The sequence below is a fragment of the Ranitomeya imitator genome, chromosome 6, assembly GCF_032444005.1.
Source record: "Ranitomeya imitator isolate aRanImi1 chromosome 6, aRanImi1.pri, whole genome shotgun sequence".
In the NCBI taxonomy this organism is placed as follows: domain Eukaryota; kingdom Metazoa; phylum Chordata; class Amphibia; order Anura; family Dendrobatidae; genus Ranitomeya; species Ranitomeya imitator.
Window position 1 is genome coordinate 132,181,994 of NC_091287.1, and position 16,769 is coordinate 132,198,762.

General features: G+C 43.9%; 1 protein-coding gene across 1 annotated transcript in view; it reads right to left on the minus strand.

Annotated features, from left to right (window-relative positions):
• LOC138643323 (transmembrane channel-like protein 2) overlaps positions 1-16,769 on the minus strand; it is a 230,008-nt gene that overhangs the window by 129,455 nt on the left and 83,784 nt on the right. Inside the window, exon 9 of the mRNA XM_069732252.1 lies at positions 13,653-13,841. Within this exon, the coding sequence (XP_069588353.1) occupies positions 13,653-13,841 (189 nt within the window). The remainder of the gene's footprint in view (positions 1-13,652; positions 13,842-16,769) is intronic.

Sequence of the window (16,769 nt, forward strand, 5' to 3'; positions counted from 1 at the left end):
GCGCATAGCGGTGTGTTCAGGTACGGACAAATTAAATAAACGACCCTTAGGGAATTTACTACCAGGAATCAAATCGATAGCACAATCACAATTCCTATGCGGAGGTAGGGCATCAGACTTGGACTCTTCAAATACATCCTGAAAGTCCGACAAGAACTCTGGGATGTCAGAAGGAATGGATGACGAAATAGACAAAAATGGAACATCACCATGTACTCCCTGACAACCCCAGCTGGTTACCGACATAGAGTTCCAATCCAATACTGGATTATGGGTTTGTAGCCATGGCAACCCCAACACGACCACATCATGCAAATTATGCAGTACCAGAAAGCGAATAACTTCCTGATGTGCAGGAGCCATGCACATGGTCAGCTGGGCCCAGTACTGAGGCTTATTCTTGGCCAAAGGTGTAGCATCAATTCCTCTCAACGGAATAGGACACCGCAAAGGCTCCAAGAAAAATCCACAACGTTTAGCATAATCCAAATCCATCAGATTCAGGGCAGCGCCTGAATCCACAAACGCCATGACAGAATACGATAACAAAGAGCACATTAAGGTAATGGACAAAAGGAATTTGGACTGTACAGTACCAATAACGGCAGAGCTATCGAACCGCCTAGTGCGTTTAGGACAATTAGAAATAGCATGAGTAGAATCACCACAATAGAAACACAGTCTGTTCAGACGTCTGTGTTCTTGCCGTTCTACTTTAGTCATAGTCCTGTCGCACTGCATAGGCTTAGGTTTACTCTCAGACAATACCGCCAAATGGTGCACAGATTTACGCTCGCGCAAGCGACGACCGATCTGAATGGCCAAGGACATAGACTCATTCAAACCAGCAGGCATAGGAAATCCCACCATTACATCCTTAAGAGCTTCAGAGAGACCCTTTCTGAACAAAGCCGCTAGTGCAGATTCATTCCACAGAGTGAGTACTGACCACTTCCTAAATTTCTGACAATATACTTCTACATCATCCTGACCCTGGCATAAAGCCAGCAGATTTTTCTCAGCCTGATCCACTGAATTAGGCTCATCGTAAAGCAATCCCAGCGCCTGGAAAAATGCATCAACATTACTCAATGCAGAATCTCCTGGTGCAAGAGAAAACGCCCAGTCCTGTGGGTCGCCGCGCAAAAAAGAAATAATAATCAAAACCTGTTGAATAGGATTACCAGAAGAATGAGGTTTTAAGGCCAAAAATAGCTTACAATTATTTCTGAAGCTCAGGAACTTAGTTCTGTCACCAAAAAACAAATCAGGAATCGGAATTCTTGGTTCTAGCATCGATTTCTGATCAATAGTATCTTGAATCTTTTGTACATTTACAACGAGATTATCCATTGAGGAGCACAGAGCCTGAATATCCATGTCCACAGCTGTGTCCTGAAGCACTCTAATGTCTAGGGGAAAAAAAAGACTGAAGACAGAGCTAAGAAAAAAAAATGATGTCAGGATTTCTTTTTTCCCTCTATTGGGAATCATTGGTGTGGCTCCTTGTACTGTTATGGCTGGCAATCAGGCAACACAGCGTGCAGTAATCAGCGCACATACAGAGATCTGGCTATAACCAAAAACAATAGGACGAGCTCTGAGACGTGGAATCTCTGTAGACTGCAGTACCTGATCTATCCTCACACAACTATAAGCAGCAGTGGATTGCGCCTATCACTACCTATGCAACTCGGCACTGCCTGAGGAGCTGACTAGCCTGAAGATAGAAATACAAGCCTGACTTACCTCAGAGAAATACCCCAAAGGAATAGGCAGCCCCCCACATATAATGACTGTTAGCAAGATGAAAAGACAAACGTAGGAATGAAATAGATTCAGCAAAGTGAGGCCCGATATTCTAGACAGAGCGAGGATAGCAAAGAGAACTATGCAGTCTACAAAAAACCCTAAAACGAAAACCACGCAAAGGGGCAAAAGACCCACCGTGCCGAACTAACAGCACGGCGGTGCACCCCTTTGCTTCTCAGAGCTTCCAGCAAAAGATAATAGCAAGCTGGACAGAAAAAACAGAAAACAAACTAGAAGCACTTATCTAGCAGAGCAGCAGGCCCAAAGAAAGATGCAGTAGCTCAGATCCAACACTGGAACATTGACAAGGAGCAAGGAAGACAGACTCAGGTGGAGCTAAATAGCAAGGCAGCCAACGAGCTCACCAAAACACCTGAGGGAGGAAGCCCAGAGACTGCAATACCACTTGTGACCACAGAAGTGAACTCAGCCACAGAATTCACAACACAGACCCTAATGTCCGGAAATGGATGGCAAAATGACTGACCATGGATGAACCCTGAGTCAATGCCAGCAGTTGGAGCGCCATATCATGGGTGACTTGGGGTCCTAAAAAGACCTGTTTCAGAGTGCTCAAAAACCGAGGACCACTCTGCACCACATGATCGTCGCGCTCCAACAGTGCCATAGCCCACTCCAATGCCCTGTCCGACAGCAGAGAAATTATGAATCCCACCTTTGCCCGCTATGTGGGAAAACGTGCAGCCCAGAGCTCAAGGTGTATACCGCACTGGCTCACGAAACCCCTACAGGATTTACTGTCACCAGAGTATCTCTCTGGCAGAGGGAGGTGAGATAAGGTCGGAACAGAGATAGCAGTGGGTAAAGCTGTCGCAGCCACGCTAGCAGCCTGAACAGCTATTGCGGTAACATCCACCGCTGAGGTTGCACGCTCGAGAGCCGCCAACCTGCCCTCCAGCAGCTGGATGTACCCCTGCAATTGCTGTTCGTCCGTCATTACTTAGCCAGACCCTAGTGCTAGTATATTGTTAGAGCTAGCGGAACGCACAAAATAATTAGAGAAAAGGAATAAGGTGCGTTCGCAGCCCGGGGTCCACCGTGCAAAGATGGAACCTGCTGGTAAGCAATGACGGACTATATGGCGATACAACGAGGATACACACACGTGTTAGTTTCACCCTGTGTGAAAGAAGCGAACCCTGTTGCATCACAGGGCCGCAGTACCACACGTAACAGAAATAATAAATAAAGTAGCACGAGAATGCATGCAGTGCCGCACTGGTGGACGCCACTAACTACCCAGACTTGGGTTTGGAAAGCACGGTGATAGCGCACGGCGCCGCACTGGCGGTCACAGCAATAGACGCTGTTTGTCTACAAGTGTTGGTAACAAGTCGGGCGCTAGATTACAATCATCCTCCTTACGCGAGCATTCAAACACAAGGCAGGGGATATTTAAAGAGCGAATTCCACTCCCAACACTTACACTTAAACAAGTGTATACTAGCACATGACTGTGTGGCCATGCAAACCTTTTATAGCTGTAGCAAGTTCAGGACCTTCCTAGAAGACCAATAGGAGCTACTGCAGTACCTGAGCATGTGACCCCAGACCTCCACTGAGAGGTCTTTCTTTCAGCATGCTCAGAAGGGGAAAAGCAGGACTTTGTCCCAGAGGCGTCTGCTCGCTGCTGATCAGTACAGGCTACAATGGCAGAGCCTGGAAAGGCAGCAGTAACCCTTTGCACACAATCAGACTGAGCGAGATGCTGGGACCGATGTGTCCACTGAGCAGGCTCCACTGTGGCTGATGCAGAATGAGAGGCCACAGCAGACATGGCTCGAGATTCCCCCTGTGCAGTGGCGGGAACTTGACTCCTAATACCATGTTACGGTAACTGGGGATACCAAACATAAATGAGGCATGTTTAAGGAAATGCTACTAGAATCCTGCAGAAATCCTATACCCTCTGGTAACAAAATGTCAAGGAATAAAAAGATTCCATTATGGATAAATAAGACAGTACAAAGTTTAATAAGACAAAAACAAAGGGCATTCAAAATCCTGAAGGCCGACAACACTGAAATAGCATTTCAGGAGTATAAAGATCTAAATAAGAAATCTTAAAAAGAAATGAAGCTAGCAAAGTTATCTACAGATAAACAAGTATCCATCAACATCAATAAAACAGATGGTAATGGCCCTTTAACCCCTTATTGACTGAGCCAATTTTGACCTTAATGACAAAGCCATATTTTACAATTCTGACCAGTGTCACTAAATGTGGTTATAATAACTCTGGAACACTTCAACGTATCCCACTGATTTTGAGACTGTTTTATCGTGACATTATGTACTTCATGAAAGTGGTAACATTTTCTTCGATATTACTTGCATTTATTTATGAAAAAACTGCAATTTGGCAAACATTTGCATTGGGTGCTTGGGTATGCACCTACTATTGCGGATGCTCAAGTGTCATGCTTGCATCCCTGCCCAGCATGTTTCGCAGCTGTTAGACACCAAAAAATACATGCTGGGATCCACGATATTCTGTGTATACCCTAGCAACCTATGCAAACTCAAGTAATGAGTACTTGTGCTCAGTACTAGCCATCATATTGTCATAATTTTTTTTTACTTTTGAAGAACAGCCAAATCTAACCCCAACCCTAACACAACCCTAACCCTAACACAACCCTAAGCACAACCTTAACCCATAAACAACCCTAACTCCAACTGTAAGCCTAACCCCAGCCCTAACTCTAACCCCAACCCTAACCCTAACTCTAACCCTAACTCTAACCCAAGCCTAACCCTAACTCTAACCGTAAGGGTATGTTTCCACATTCAGGATTGCATCAGGATTTGGTCAGGACTTTACTCAGGTAAAATCCTGACCAAAACTGCACCTGGGGTCACTGGCAGGTCACCTGCGCACCTGCGTTGTCCTTGCGTTGTTTCAACATTGTAAGGACATGATGCGTTATAAAAGACGCGCCGCATGTCCGTTTCGGCAGTAACTGGAAATATACCCTAACTCTAACTTCAACCCTGACACTAATCCTAATCCCAACCCTAACTGAAAAGAAAGGAAAAAATTGAAACAATTTTATTTTATAATTTTTATCTATCTAAGGGGTGACAAAGGGAGATTGGATTTACTATTTTTTTTCTTTTGATAACTGTGATAGGGTCTATCACAGTGATCAAAAGGAACCAATAGGAAAAATTCCCTTTTGTTGCCGGGCGCCAACCAGCAGACCTCAGCATGCGCCCACCATTTTTTTTCCAAGAAGATGATGAGGAGGGCTGGGGGTAGAGCAGGAGGGTCCAGGGATGGCGGAGGTACCGAGGGTGCTCAAGGGACCCCATTTCTCTCATCTGATATTATTTAGCATATCAGAGAGTAGAGAGAAATTAATTGTAAAGTTGACTGTTTTTGCGATCGCTGTTATTCAGTGACTACTTTAACACAAAAAGAAGTACTCCGCATCTGAGCAAATTAAACATTAACAAATCTCCCAGCTAAGATGGCATTCATCCATGGATACTAACGGAATTGAGCTCCGTAATTGACAGACCGCTGAATATCATATATTCTCAGACTCTTTTGTAACAGGGGTGGTGCTACAGGATTGGAGGATGGCTGATGTGATACCGATAATTAGGAAAGGTAAGAAGGTGTATCTAGGTAACTACCATCCAGGAAGTCTGACATCAGTAGGGTGAAAAGTTTTGAGGGCATCATAACAGATGCCCTGCAGAGATATATTGCAGAGAATAATATAATAAATGGCAACAGCACAGATTCATGAAAGCTAATTCATGTCTAACCAACGTGTTGGGTTTCTATGAGGAGGTATGAGCAAATCTGGATGTTGTTAATGTGGCTGAAGTGATTTTTCTGGACTTTGCAAAGGCATTTGATACTGTACCATGTAACAGCCTTATACTGAAGCTAGAGAAGCAAGGACTGTGGGAAACTATATGCAGATGGGCAAGGAATTGGCTAAATGGCAGAAAACAGAGTCATCATAAATGGTACGTTCTCTAAATGGGGTATAGTCAGCAGTGGGGTACCACAGGAATCTGTGCTAGGACCAATTCTTTTTAACCTTTTCATTAATGACCTTGTAGATGGGATTGAGATTAAAGTGTCAGTCTTTGTTGATGACACCAAACTATGTAGGATATTAAAATCTGACCTTGGCATTACAATGTTGCAAAATGATCTGGATAAGATGTCTGAATGGGTAAACACTTGGCAAATGAGATAGTAAAAAATATACACACTGGCACTCCTGGGTAAAGTGAAGTTTGTAGCTGCAAGTGAAAGACGCAGGCTCTGTGCAAATCCTTCTAGTACCTTAAAAAAACAAACCAAAAGAGATTCACTGCCCTTAAAATAATTAGGGTGTGTTGATCAATATTGGGTGAAACCAGCGAAGTTCAATGTAGGGCTTCGACAGAAATAAATAAATGTGCTAATGATACACAGTGTATGCACTTACTTCTATAGCCAGGTTTGAAAAACTGGTGTCAAGTTAAGATTTCTGCAGGTGCAGGATGACTGGAGTTTTGGGGAGCATCCTCCCGCTTAACTTACGGTTGTGGGTGCATGGGACGTCAGGCGGTGATGGTGCATAATAGCAGAGGGTAGCGGCGGGCTCCGGCCAGAAGCACTGCCACTGTGAAGTTGATACTGCTGGAGAGCCGGAGAGTGTGACGTCACATGTCAGGAAAGGACGGGTGTGTGTGAGGGTCAATTCCAACCATGTGGTACAATGGGAAAAAATCTTATTGTATAGAATATGTAAAGCTGGCTGAAGTAAATGAATAAATGAATAGCTAAGTAAATATATGGGTTCTTAAATTGTATTGCATGTGGTGTTTAACTGAAATAGTTAAAATAACCTTTATTAATTTAAAATAAAAATAGAAAAAATGGATACAAATAATCATTAATAATTAAATTTAAACGAGAAAACCCTAGCTGTGGTGGAAAAAACAAGAGAGGGCAAATGCATAAGATAAATATAATAAAATGTAAAAATATAGAAAAAATATTAAATTTAAATATATACTGTTTAGGAATAAATAGAATATAAACAGTAATTAAAATAGGAATATATAATCATTAAAATGGATATAAAATCTAAATATATATATAAATACATATAAAAAATCTAATATAAAATATATATATATGTAAACAACCCTAAAAATTATCCATAGTACTTATACATGGAATTCATAAAAATTAAGAAAGAGTTTAATAAACAAGCCAAAAAAGTATAAATTTTTTAGACCTTACCATTTTTTCGGAAGGAAACAACCTAGTTACCAAGTGTTATAGAAAAGATGTCGATTCTAACAGCTTTATACATCTGAATAGTTGTCCCTTGCCAATATTGCTCACAAATGTACCCAAAGGTCAATATACCCGAATTGGACGCAACTGTAGTAGAATTGACGAATCTGATAATGAATCTAAATATCTTACGAATCAATTAGTGCAAAAGGGGTACTCGCTACCTGCCTTGGAAAAAACACGGCTTGCCATCAAAAACACTTCTAGAAATGGTCTTATCCATAAAGCTATTCCTAAAATTAACCTGCCCGACCATCAACAACAAATTTATGTTACCATTCATAACACAATACTATTCAGGCTGTGGAAAGTTTAATCAAATTAGAAAATATTGGCCTTTACTCCAGAGACACAAGTATATAGAAGATCTTCTACCCCCTCATCCTAAATTCGTATACAGAAAAGCCAACAATTTAGGCCACATTCTCCATTTATCCTCCAATGGCACCTCTAGTCAACCATTTTTTAACAGCCAAAAGGGGTTTCAAACCATGTGGTAGGTGTTCATGCTGTATACGTACATCTATAAAAAAAGAAATTCAGACTACCTTTACCGATTCCAATCTAACTAAACTGTGGGCAAAACAAAGAAACGGCCCACAGATTGATTCAAAGAACATTTAGACAATATTAACAAAGGCTTTAAAGGCCACACCATTGTTTGAATACTCATAACCGGTCTTGTCAGAGAAAAACCTTTTGTGGCATAGAAATTGTTAGTCCCAACTTCAGAGGTGGGGATTTTTTAAAACAAATGTCCAGAGTTGAAACTAGATGGATCTTCCTTCTGGACAGCATGGCCCCCAAACGCCTTAATCACGAAATGGAATTATATGCCTTCTAATTGGGTTATAATTCATTAGCGTGCTTACCATTGCTATATATTTATAACTTATTTATTAAACTCTTTCTTAATTTTTATGAATTTTATGTATAAGTACTATGGATAATTATTAGGGTTGTATACATATATCTATATATATATCTATATGTATATTATATTATATTTTATATATGTATTTATATTTATATTTTATATCTGTTTTAATAATTATACATTCCTATTTTAATTACATTTGTGGTTTTTGTCCTGTTTTGCAGCTGCATTTCCCCCCCCCCCCTAATATTGCCGCCTCTGCGCCAACCGCTACATACTTATGCATTTTAATTACTGTTGATATTCTATTTATTCCTAAACAGTATATACACTGTGTGCAGAGTTATTAGGCAAGTTGTATTTAAGAGGATTATTTGTATTATTGATCAACAACTATGGTCTCAATCAACCCAAAAGACTCATAAATATCAAAGCTTAATATTTTTGGAAGTTGGAGTGGGTTTTTTTTAGATTTGGCTATCTTAGGAGGATATCTGTTTGTGCAGGTAACTATTGCTGTGCAGAATTATTAGGCAACTTAATAAAAACCAAATATATTCCCATCTCACTTGTTTATTTTCACCAGGTAAACCAATAGAACTGCACAAAATTTAGAAATAAACATTTCTGACATGCAAAAACAAAACAAAAAAAAGAGTGACCAATATAGCCACCTTTCTTTATGATGACACTCAACAGCCTTCCATCCATAGATTCTGTCAGTTGCTTGATCTGTTTATGATGAACATTGCGTGCAGCAGCCACCACAGCCTCCCAGACACTGTTCCGAGAGGTGGACTGTTTTCCCTCCCTGTAGATCTCACATTTTATGAGGGACCACAGGTTCTCTATGGGGTTCAGATCAGGTGAACAAGGGGGCCATGTCATTATTTTTCCTTCTTTGAGACCTTTACTGGCCAGCCACGCTGTGGAGCAGTTGGAGGCATGTGATGGAGCATTGTCATGCATCAAAATCATGTCTCTCTTCTGACCCATTTTGCCAAAGGAAAGGAAGTTGCCTAATAATTAAGCACACCTTATATAGGGTTTTGATGTCATTTGACAAAACCCCTCCTCACTACAGAGATGCACATCACCTGATTTACTTAATTGGTAGCTGGCTCTCAAGTCTGAACAGCTTGGAGTAGGACAACATGTATAAAAAGTATCATGTGATCAAAATACAACTTGCCTAATAATTGTGCACACAGTGTATTTTAATTCAATATTTATTCTATATTTTTACACTTTATTATATTTATCATATGCCTTTGTTCTCTTTATTTTTTTCCACCACAGCTCGGGTTTTCTCGTTTAAATTTAATTATTAATGATTATTTTTATCCATTTTTTCTATTTTTATTTTAAATTTTGAATTAATAAAGGTTATTTTAACTATTTCAGTTAAACACCACATGCAATACAATTTAAGAACCCATATATTTACTTATCTGTTCATTTATTCATTTACTTCTGCCAGCTTTACATATCTTATATAATAAGATTTCTTGCCAGAGCTTTATAAGAACGGTTATGGGGGCGGTATCTGTAATCCTGATGAAGAGAGACTGGGTCCCTCGAAACGCATTGGTTGGAATTGACCCTCACACGCATCCGTCCTTTCCTGACACGTGACGCCACACTCTCCGGCTCTCCGGCAGTGTCAGCTTCACAGCGACGGTGCTTCTGGCCGGAGACCGCCACTACCCTCTGCTACGACGCACCATCACCGCCTGCGGTCCCGTGCACCCACGACCATACGTTAAACGGGGGGATGCTCCCAAAACTCCGGTCATCCTGCACCTGCAGAAATCTTAACTTGGCACCAGTTTTTCAAACCTGGCTATAGAATTAAGTGCATAGATTGTGTATCATTGGCGCATTTATTTATTTCTATCGAATCCCTACATTGAACTTTGCTTGTTTCACCCAATATTGATAAACACACCCTAATTTTTGTGAGCACAGTGAATCTCTTTTGATTTGTTTTTTTTAACCTACTTGGCAAATGGGGTTTAATGTTGATAAAAGTAGAGTAATGCACCTAGGATGGAGTAATCCTATTGCTGCATATACATTAAATGGGAGTATATTTGGGACTACAGAACAGGTGAAGGACTTGGGTATTCTGGTTATTGTTACCCCTTTATAAATCACTGGTCATGCCACATCTACAGTATGGGATCCAGTTTTGAACTCCACATTTTAAAAAGGATATTCAGAAGTTAGAGTCAGTGCAATTGCATGCAACTAGATTATTACAGTGGATGGAAGGCTTCTCATATGATGAGAGATTGGAAAAGTTGAGCTTGCTTATATTTTAAAAATGACGCCCCAGAGGAGATCTCATTTACATGTATAAATATATGTGTGGTCGGTACAAAGGACTTGCACATGCCTTATTCCTTCCAAAGACCATACTAAGGACCCGGGGGCACTCGTTATGGGTGGAAGAAAGGCGATTCTGGCAGCTAAATAGGAAAGGATTCTTTACAGTTAGAGCATTCAGACTGTGGAATGCCGACCACAAGAGGTAGTAATGACAGAAACGATGGAAGCTTTTAAAAAAGGGCTGGATGATTTCCTCGATACACGTAACATTGTGGTTTATAGCTAAATTAGTGACAAAATGTACAATTGGTGGAGAAAGGTTAAACTTGATTGACCTAGGTCTTTTTTCAACCTATCCAATTATGTAACTATGTACTTTTATCGCCAGACCGTAACTTTTTTCTAACTTTTCCAACATTTCATCTGGACAAAATCTTGTTTGTTTGCATGATAAGTTGCATTTTTATGACATTATTCAAGTTAGATAAGTCTTTTAATTCCAAGATGACATTCTGCATTCTGTTTATAAAGGAAACATTCTGTAAAAGTTAATTGCATAATATAATCTTGGGTGCATGCAGTCACCACTGGGGAGGATAGTAATTGCATATAAATTTACACAGCTGTTATTGAACTCCATTGTAGCTGTATCTATAATATAACGCTGGGAGCGTCACTCTGTCCGAAGCCTCGATAGACTGCACAAGCGCAAGCGCCGGCGCAGTCTGGGCCTCACAGAGCGACGCTCCCGGGAGATCGCGGTGTGCGTTCACACTGAACACACACCGCAATCTCCCCCGCAGAAGCAGGGACCGCCAGGAGGGTGAGTATCGGACATATTCACCTGTCCCCGTTCCATCGCTGAGCGGCGCCATCTTCCCGGTCTCCTCGGCCTGTGGCCTTCAGTTCAGAGGGCGCGATGACGCGCATGCGCGCCGGCGCCGCCCTCTGACTGAAAAGTCACAGGCCGAGGAGACCGGGAAGATGGCGCCGCTCAGCGATGGAACGGGGACAGGTGAATATAGTAAGTGCTGGGGGGCCTGAGCTGGCGGCGATACCGGCACCTGACCCCCACAGCGCGCCGGTGTCCCCGCCTGCTAAGGCCCCCCAGCACTCGGCGCCGAGCGGGTCAGAGGCAGTATGGGGACGCAGGATGGAGCAGCACATAAGGATGGGGACGCAGGATGGAGCAGCAGGATGGGGACGCAGGATGGGGACGCAGGATGGAGCAGCAGGATGGAGCAGCAGGATGGAGCAGCAGGATGGGGACACAGGATGGAGCAGCAGGATGGGGACGCAGGATGGAGCAGCAGGATGGGGACGCAGGATGGAGCAGCACATAAGGATGGGGACACGGGATAGAGCAGCACATAAGGATGGGGACGCAGGATGGAGCAGCACATAAGGATGGGGACGCAGGATGGAGCAGCACATAAGGATGGGGACACGGGATGGAGCAGCACATAAGGATGGGGACACGGGATGGAGCAGCAGGATGGGGACGCAGGATGGAGCAGCACATAAGGATGGGGACACGGGATGGAGCAGCAGGATGGGGACGCAGGATGGAGCAGCACATAAGGATGGGGACACGGGATAGAGCAGCACATAAGGATGGGGACACGGGATGGAGCAGCAGGATGGGGACGCAGGATGGAGCAGCACATAAGGATGGGGACACGGGATGGAGACGCAGGATGGAGCAGCACATAAGGATGGGGACACGGGATGGAGCAGCACATGACAGGATGGGGACGCAGGATGGAGCAGCACATAAGGATGGGGACGCGGGATGGAGCAGCACATAAGGATGGGGACACGGGATGGAGCAGCACATAAGGATGGGGACGCGGGATGGAGCAGCACATAAGGATGGGGACGCGGGATGGAGCAGCACATAAGGATGGGGACGCGGGATGGAGCAGCACATAAGGATGGGGACGTGGGATGGAGCAGCACATAAGGATGGGGACGCGGGATGGAGCAGCACATAAGGATGGGGACACGGGATGGAGCAGCACATAAGGATGGGGACGCGGGATGGAGCAGCACATAAGGATGGGGACGCGGGATGGAGCAGCACATAAGGATGGGGACGCGGGATGGAGCAGCACATAAGGATGGGGACGCGGGATGGAGCAGCACATGACAGGATGGGGACGCAGGATGGAGCAGCACATGACAGGATGGGGACGCAGGATGGAGCAGCACATGACAGGATGGGGACGCAGGATGGAGCAGCACATAAGGATGGGGACATGGGATGGAGCAGCACATAAGGATGGGGACGCGGGATGGAGCAGCACATAAGGATGGGGACGCGGGATGGAGCAGCACATAAGGATGGGGACGCGGGATGCAGCAGCACATGAAAGGATGGGGACGCGGGATGGAGCAGCACATGACAGGATGGGGACGCGGGATGGAGCAGCACATAAGGATGGGGACGCGGGATGGAGCAGCACATAAGGATGGGAACGCGGGATGGAGCAGCACATAAGGATGGGGACGCAGGATGGAGCAGCACATAAGGATGGGGACGCAGGATGGAGCAGCACATAAGGATGGGGACGCAGGATGGAGCAGCACATAAGGATGGGGACGCAGGATGGAGCAGCACATAAGGAGGGGACGCAGGATGGAGCAGCACATGACAGGATGGGGACGCAGGATGGAGCAGCACATGACAGGATGGGGACGCAGGATGGAGCAGCACATAAGGATGGGGACGCATGATGGAGCAGCGCATGACAGGATGGGGACGCAGGATGGGAGCAGCGCATGACATGATGGGGACGCAGGATGGAGCAGCGCATGACAGGATGGGGACGCAGGATGGAGCAGCGCATGACAGGATGGGGACGCAGGATGGAGCAGCACATGACAGGATGGGGACGCAGGATGGGAGCAGCGCATGACAGGATGGGGACGCAGGATGGAGCAGCACATGACAGGATGGGGACGCAGGATGGGAGCAGCGCATGACAGGAAGGGGAACGCAGGATGGAGCAGCGCATGACAGGATGGGGACGCAGGATGGAGCAGCACATACCAGGATGGAGACAATATACCAATATAAATGCTCGCCACCCGGGCGTAGAACGGGTTCAATAGCTAGTAATTTTATATGCAGTGAACTCCTCCAAAAAGTGGCTGGAGGTAGTAGTTTGCCTCAATGTGTACCATGCTTCTCTTGTAGCAATTCTCTTTCTGTAAGAATTAACATTAAACACAAATAATGGAGACTTTATATGATAATCAGTCAAGCTTTTTGTACAAATCCTCATTTCTTTTTACCTCATTTCTTTCATACCAGCCGACATTCTGCATCTTGGAAAATGTCTGTGAGCGCTTAACAACAAAGTAGATAAGATAACCACTCCCGCACAGGCAGCATATTATCATTACATTGGCCAAGACCCGGAGGAATCTAGTAAGATGAATGTTTTCATCCTTATGGCTTTCCTCTTCATCTACAATAGATTCCTAAAGGAAAGAATACAAAGTACAGAATGTCATTAGCTCTTGCAGAGAAAATGAACAAGCATATGCCATGTCAACAAAGCTCAAGAAAAAATATCCCTATAAAAGGATTCCACACATTGATTGGATAAAATCATCATCTTAGTTGAATAGTATAATAATTTACTCTGCTTTAAAAAGAATATTTAAAAGTAGCAAGATTTCTAAATTATGTCACCAAAAGAAATAGGTTATTGAAAAGTGATATTAACAGGTCAAAGAAAAGTGACATTAACACTCTGTGGATCCAAGCCCTAGCGCTCTTCAAAATATCGCTTTTTGCAATTAAATGGGTTGTATTTTTTTAATCAGTTTTTATAGAATCAGACAGAAAAAAAGGAGTAGGGGAAATAAGTATTTGATGAGTATTACAAAAAATATATAAAAAAGTCATGCAATGGATACATATAGGTCTCTGTGACTATGACCTAAGGTAAAACAAGGGGGAAAAAAGAAAGGGCAGGACAGGTTAATGTGTGTCCAATTTTGTATGAAATGCTGTGAAACAATTATATATATGTGTTTCAATGGGTTACCACTAGATCATCAGAAAACGCTCTGCAGATAAGCAGAAAAAACGCATATGCCTTCAGAGGATGCCCCCTGAAGAAGCAACGAATGTGAAACGTACGTTGGGGAACAGAACCAACTCCAGGACAGGACACTAATTATGGGTAAATACATCTAAGGGCTAAGGGCTCATAACTACTTGCGAGAAAAAAACGGTCCAATCAATTTCCGGACCTAAAAAACGGATGAGTGCTATGCGACTGTCATGCGAGTGTCATACAAGTACAATGTGGGTACAATGCGATTTTCACAACTAGAATCCGATTTACATCCGAGTGCATTGCGATTGCTATCTCATTGCAATGCGATTTTAACATGAGCTTGTACATACAGCAGTCATCTACAGTATGTCATTTACACATCGTTCTCAAAGGAAAAATTAGTCAAAACACACACATATATATATATAATTGATAGATATATAGATGATAGATAGATAGATAGAAGAAAAGCCGTCAATTCCTGTGCGCATACAGTAAAATCACACTGACAGGGGTTAGAATAGAATAGATATAATAGACACATACACCTAGAATCTATATATATAATTGTCTAAGGGTTTTTCCATCTGTCTGTCTGTCTGTCCTGGAAATCCCACGTCTCTGATTGGTCGAGGCCACCAGGCCGCCAGGCCTCGACCAATCAGTGACGGGCACAGCAACGATGACGTCATAAAGGACGTAGACATCCCGCGTCTCTGATTGGTCGAGGCCTCCAGGCCTCGACCAATCAGCAACGGGCACAGTATCGACGTAGATGTCATAATGGTTGCCATGGCAACGATGATGGCATAAAGGTTGCCTCGACCAATCAGCGACGGGCACAGTCTGCCGCGAATTCTGGAATCATCATTGTCCATATACTACGGGGACATGCATATTCTAGAATACCCGATGCGTTAGAATCGGGCCACAATCTAGTAGGTATATATCTATATATATATATCTATATATATAATTGCCTAAGAGTTTTTCTGTCTGTCTGTCTGTCCTGGAAATCCCGCGTCTCTGACTGGTCGAGGCCACCAGGCCTCGACCAATCAGCGACGGGCACAGCATGGCGACGATGATGTCATAAAGGTTGCCTCGACCAATCAGCGACAGGCACCGTCTGCCGCAAATTCGCCTCGACCAATCAGCGACAGGCACAGTATCGACGTAGATGTCATAATGGTTGCCATGGCGACGATGATGGCATAAAGGTTGCCTCGACCAATCAGCGACGGGCACAGTCTGCCATGAATTCTGGAATCATCATTGTCCATATACTACGGGGACATGCATATTCTAGAATACCCGATGCATTAGAATCGGGCCACAATCTAGTATATCTCTATATATAATTGTCTAAGGGTCACTTCCGTCTTTCTGTCTGTCTGTCTTCCCGTCACGGATATTCATTGGTCGCGGCCTCTGTCTGTCATAGAAATCCAAGTCACTGATTGGTCACGGCAAAACAGCCACGACCAATCAGCGACGGGCACAGTCCGGAAGAAAATGGCCGTTCCTTACTCCCCGCAGTCAGTGCTCGGCGCCCGCATACTCCTCTCCAGTCACCGCTCACACAGGGTTAATGCCAGCGGTAACAGACCGCATTATGCTGTGGTGTAACGCACTCCATAATGGCTGCTATTAACCCTGTGTGTCCCCAACTTTTTACTATTGATGTTGCCTATGCGGCATCAATAGCAAAAAATGTACTGTTAAAAATAATAAAAAAACAAAAAACTGCTATTCTCACCCTCCGTAGTCCGCCGAGCCGCTCGCGCCTGCTGCCATCTTCCATTCCTTGCGATGCATTGCGAAATTACCCAGAAGACTTAGTGGTATCGCGAGACCGCTAAGTCATCTGGGTAATTTCGCAATGCATCCTGGGAATGGAAGATGGTGGCAGCCGTGCGCGTATCGTTGGAGCTTCGCCGGATCCCATGGGTTAGTATATAACTATTTTTTATTTTAATTATTTTTTAACAGGGATATGGTGCCCACACTGCTGTATACTACGTGGGCTACGTTAGATACTGCGTGGCTGCTATATACTACATAGGCAGTGTTATATACTATGTGGGCTCCGTGATATACTCAGTGGGCTGTGCTATATACTGTGTGGGCTGTGCTATATATTACATGGCCACTGTTATATACTGCGTGGGCAGTGTTATATACTACGTGGCTGCTATATACTGTGTGGGCAGTGTTATATACTACGTGGCTGCTATATACTGCATGGGCTGTGCTATATATTACATGGCCAGTGTTATATACTGCGTGGCCTGTGTTATATACTACGTCGCCTGTGTAATATACTGCATGGCTGCTATAT